General features: G+C 32.5%; 1 protein-coding gene and 1 long non-coding RNA gene across 2 annotated transcripts; both read left to right on the top strand.

The window, feature by feature from the left end:
* The first annotated feature begins 12 nt into the window (after positions 1 to 12).
* LOC109582710 (uncharacterized) lies at positions 13 to 528 on the top strand. Its single transcript, XR_002185196.1, has 3 exons — positions 13 to 106; positions 168 to 283; positions 377 to 528. It is a non-coding gene; the product is annotated as an uncharacterized LOC109582710 (long non-coding RNA).
* Positions 529 to 1,321: 793 nt separating this feature from the next.
* LOC109582709 (ubiquitin carboxyl-terminal hydrolase 47-like) lies at positions 1,322 to 2,492 on the top strand. The gene is made up of 4 exons (XM_019997592.1): positions 1,322 to 1,518; positions 2,042 to 2,122; positions 2,165 to 2,280; positions 2,327 to 2,492. The coding sequence occupies exons 1-4, from the start codon at positions 1,471 to 1,473 to the stop codon at positions 2,490 to 2,492; spliced, it is 411 nt and encodes a 136-aa protein (XP_019853151.1). The 5' UTR covers positions 1,322 to 1,470.
* Positions 2,493 to 2,645: the final 153 nt, after the last annotated feature.

Here is a 2,645-nt window from a genome sequence, read left to right as displayed (position 1 = left end):
TTTCGGCATCAAACTATTGGACAGCTTGTATATGGAGCTAGATATTATAGATTATTTTTAGAAACTCGTAAAGAAAATGAAATTTTTAAGAAATACAATGATGGAGGTGGGCTACCATGCAATGCCTCTAATTTTCATGGTGTATATGTGTATGTTTAATGGTTTAGGTATTAATCTTAAGATATCAGTGGTTGATTTGTCAACTGGTGAAGTGGGACCAGCTAAACCAATGAGAGGTGAAAAAGGTTGGACCATTGGAGAATTAAAACAATGTATAGGAGAAGTAAGTGAAAAGGAATATAATATCATTTATATTGTTGTCCTTCCCTCCCTCACCCCCTCTCCTTCTCTCTTGATCCTGTCTCTTTTTCTCTAGAAATTTGACCTTAAGTCATCATGTATGAGATTAGTACATAAAGGGCATGATGTTACTGATATTAAAAATGCAGGGAGTACTTTAGAGAAGATATTCAATTCGGGAAACATCATTAGTCCATGCATTAAAGTACTAACTTTATCTTTAGTAAACAGTGGTAGTGGTTTAATTTGTGATCACTTTGAAATTGCCATTGGAGACAATTTGCAGTGAATGTCAGCTTCATGCAGGGCTACAAAAAGGAGGGTGACAAAGTATGAGTTACATAAAAGAAAGGTGACAAGTAGGCCTGGATGGACATGAAATACCAAAAATATATGTTTGATTTAAGTAAACAAACAAAGATACTAACTCAAAAGGGGGGTGACATGTCACCCCAATCACCCTCCAGCCTGGCTATGGGCATTGTAGTTAGACTGCAAGCTAGCCTCAGCAGCTTTTTTTTTTATACCAATTAACCAAATTCCCTCCCATGCAATATGTCAGCTAATTAGGCCACTCCAATTTGATTTACTGTTTCTCCTTTTATGCCTGCATTGGCAATTTAATATTTTATTATTTATATGCCATAAAACTACACTAGTTTTCATTATACAGTATTTGTATTCCATTTTCATCCTCCCTACTGTTTTTTGTCTATATACACACACACATTCTGTTTTCTTCAGTTCTTTGTATCTTCAGATTATAAAGATTATATGAAAAAATTCAATGATAGCTTGATGTACAGATATATTGATATTCACTTCAACTCAATACTACTGAATATTACATTACCTCCTCAACCTGAAGCCGCTCACAATGCAACCACTAGAAAAAATGGAGGGATAATAATGAAAATTATATCAGAAGGAATAAGAGAAAAAAGAAGTAATAGTAAATAATGTTTTAAAATAATTACCTACATGTAACTTGTACATGTATCATAATAAAAACGGCATTAAACATTAATATTAATATTCAATACAGAGGTACAGGTAGAAGTTGACAAGAGAATTACATTAGCTCAATTGAAAGAGGAGCTAGTTCCACTGATTGGTGTACCACCTACTGGTTTCATAGTATACAGAATCAGTGGTTATAAAGAAAATGAAATGAAGGACCTGGATGATACTTTATTGAGTATTGAATCTAAATCAGAGGTAAATTGTGTACTGTGTATTGGATGATTTTTGTGGGGCTTTAATTTTTTCATGCTTAAAGGTATTGCATTAAAATTTAATGCATGTGACTAAGTGTCTTTATGACTGCATGTGCTATATCAGTAGGTACATGTACATGTAGGTCTAGTATTAGACAGATAATTAAGAATTAAACTTACAAAAACATTGTCTGTTGATTAAAAATAAATTTTTATCCAAACAAAATGTAATACTGTATAGTGTGTTTGTTTCATGAGGGTAAACTTTCGTTTTCCATCCTCAAAATGACTTTTGTGAGGTTAAACATTTGTTTTCAAGATGTTAATAAACTTAATATGCTACTACATCCATTAAACTGGAATTTTGTTTGGTTAATTGTTGGTTTCCCATCTTGAAGAACAAAAAGAATGAAAGTTTAGCCTCACGAAACAAACCCGCTATATGGTACCATCTCTACGTGCTGTTTATCACTGCTTTGTCATTATATGTCATCTGTGATCTGTCATCTTTGTTTTTCTCCTAGTTGATAGTAAGAGTGGGTAGAGCATTACAAAAAGGAGAGAACAGAATTAAATTATACTTATTGCAAGTTAACAATCCAGAGGTATGAATTTATTATTATTATTTTTATTATTTATTTTTTTAGTTTTGCAAGTTTATGATGGAATCTATTGTTGCTAAGATTAGAGTGAGAGAATTTAAAAAACAAATTATTGAAGAAGCAAAAATACAAGGAATTGACTGTGTCCTTGAATTAGACAAGTATGTGTAAGTTCATTATATCACTATCATGTGACTTATTGTGTAGAATGAGATTACGTGTCAAGATTGGTGGGTCCCTTGGTACAGTATATCTTGATGATGAGTTGATTCATGCTTGTAGTGAAATCTATGTGGAACCATTGAAAGGTCAGTATACTGCACAAAATGATTTATTGGTAAGAGTAATATTTGGCGAAATTGTGGAAAGTTAATTGGTAATTTATATTGCCAATTTTGTACCACATGCCATTCAGCATGCTCAGATTGAAACAAAATGGTGGATTAATATTGGCAACTTCTGCTGCATAGAACTGCCAATTGCCAATAAATTCTTTGCCAATAAATCACCTTGTAGAGTATTACAA

Source organism: Amphimedon queenslandica, unplaced genomic scaffold (genome assembly GCF_000090795.2).
Source record: "Amphimedon queenslandica unplaced genomic scaffold, v1.1 AMPQUscaffold_13362, whole genome shotgun sequence".
NCBI lineage: Eukaryota > Metazoa > Porifera > Demospongiae > Haplosclerida > Niphatidae > Amphimedon > Amphimedon queenslandica.
The sequence above is the reverse complement of the archived record's forward strand: the minus strand, read 5'-3'. Positions and strand labels throughout refer to the sequence as shown.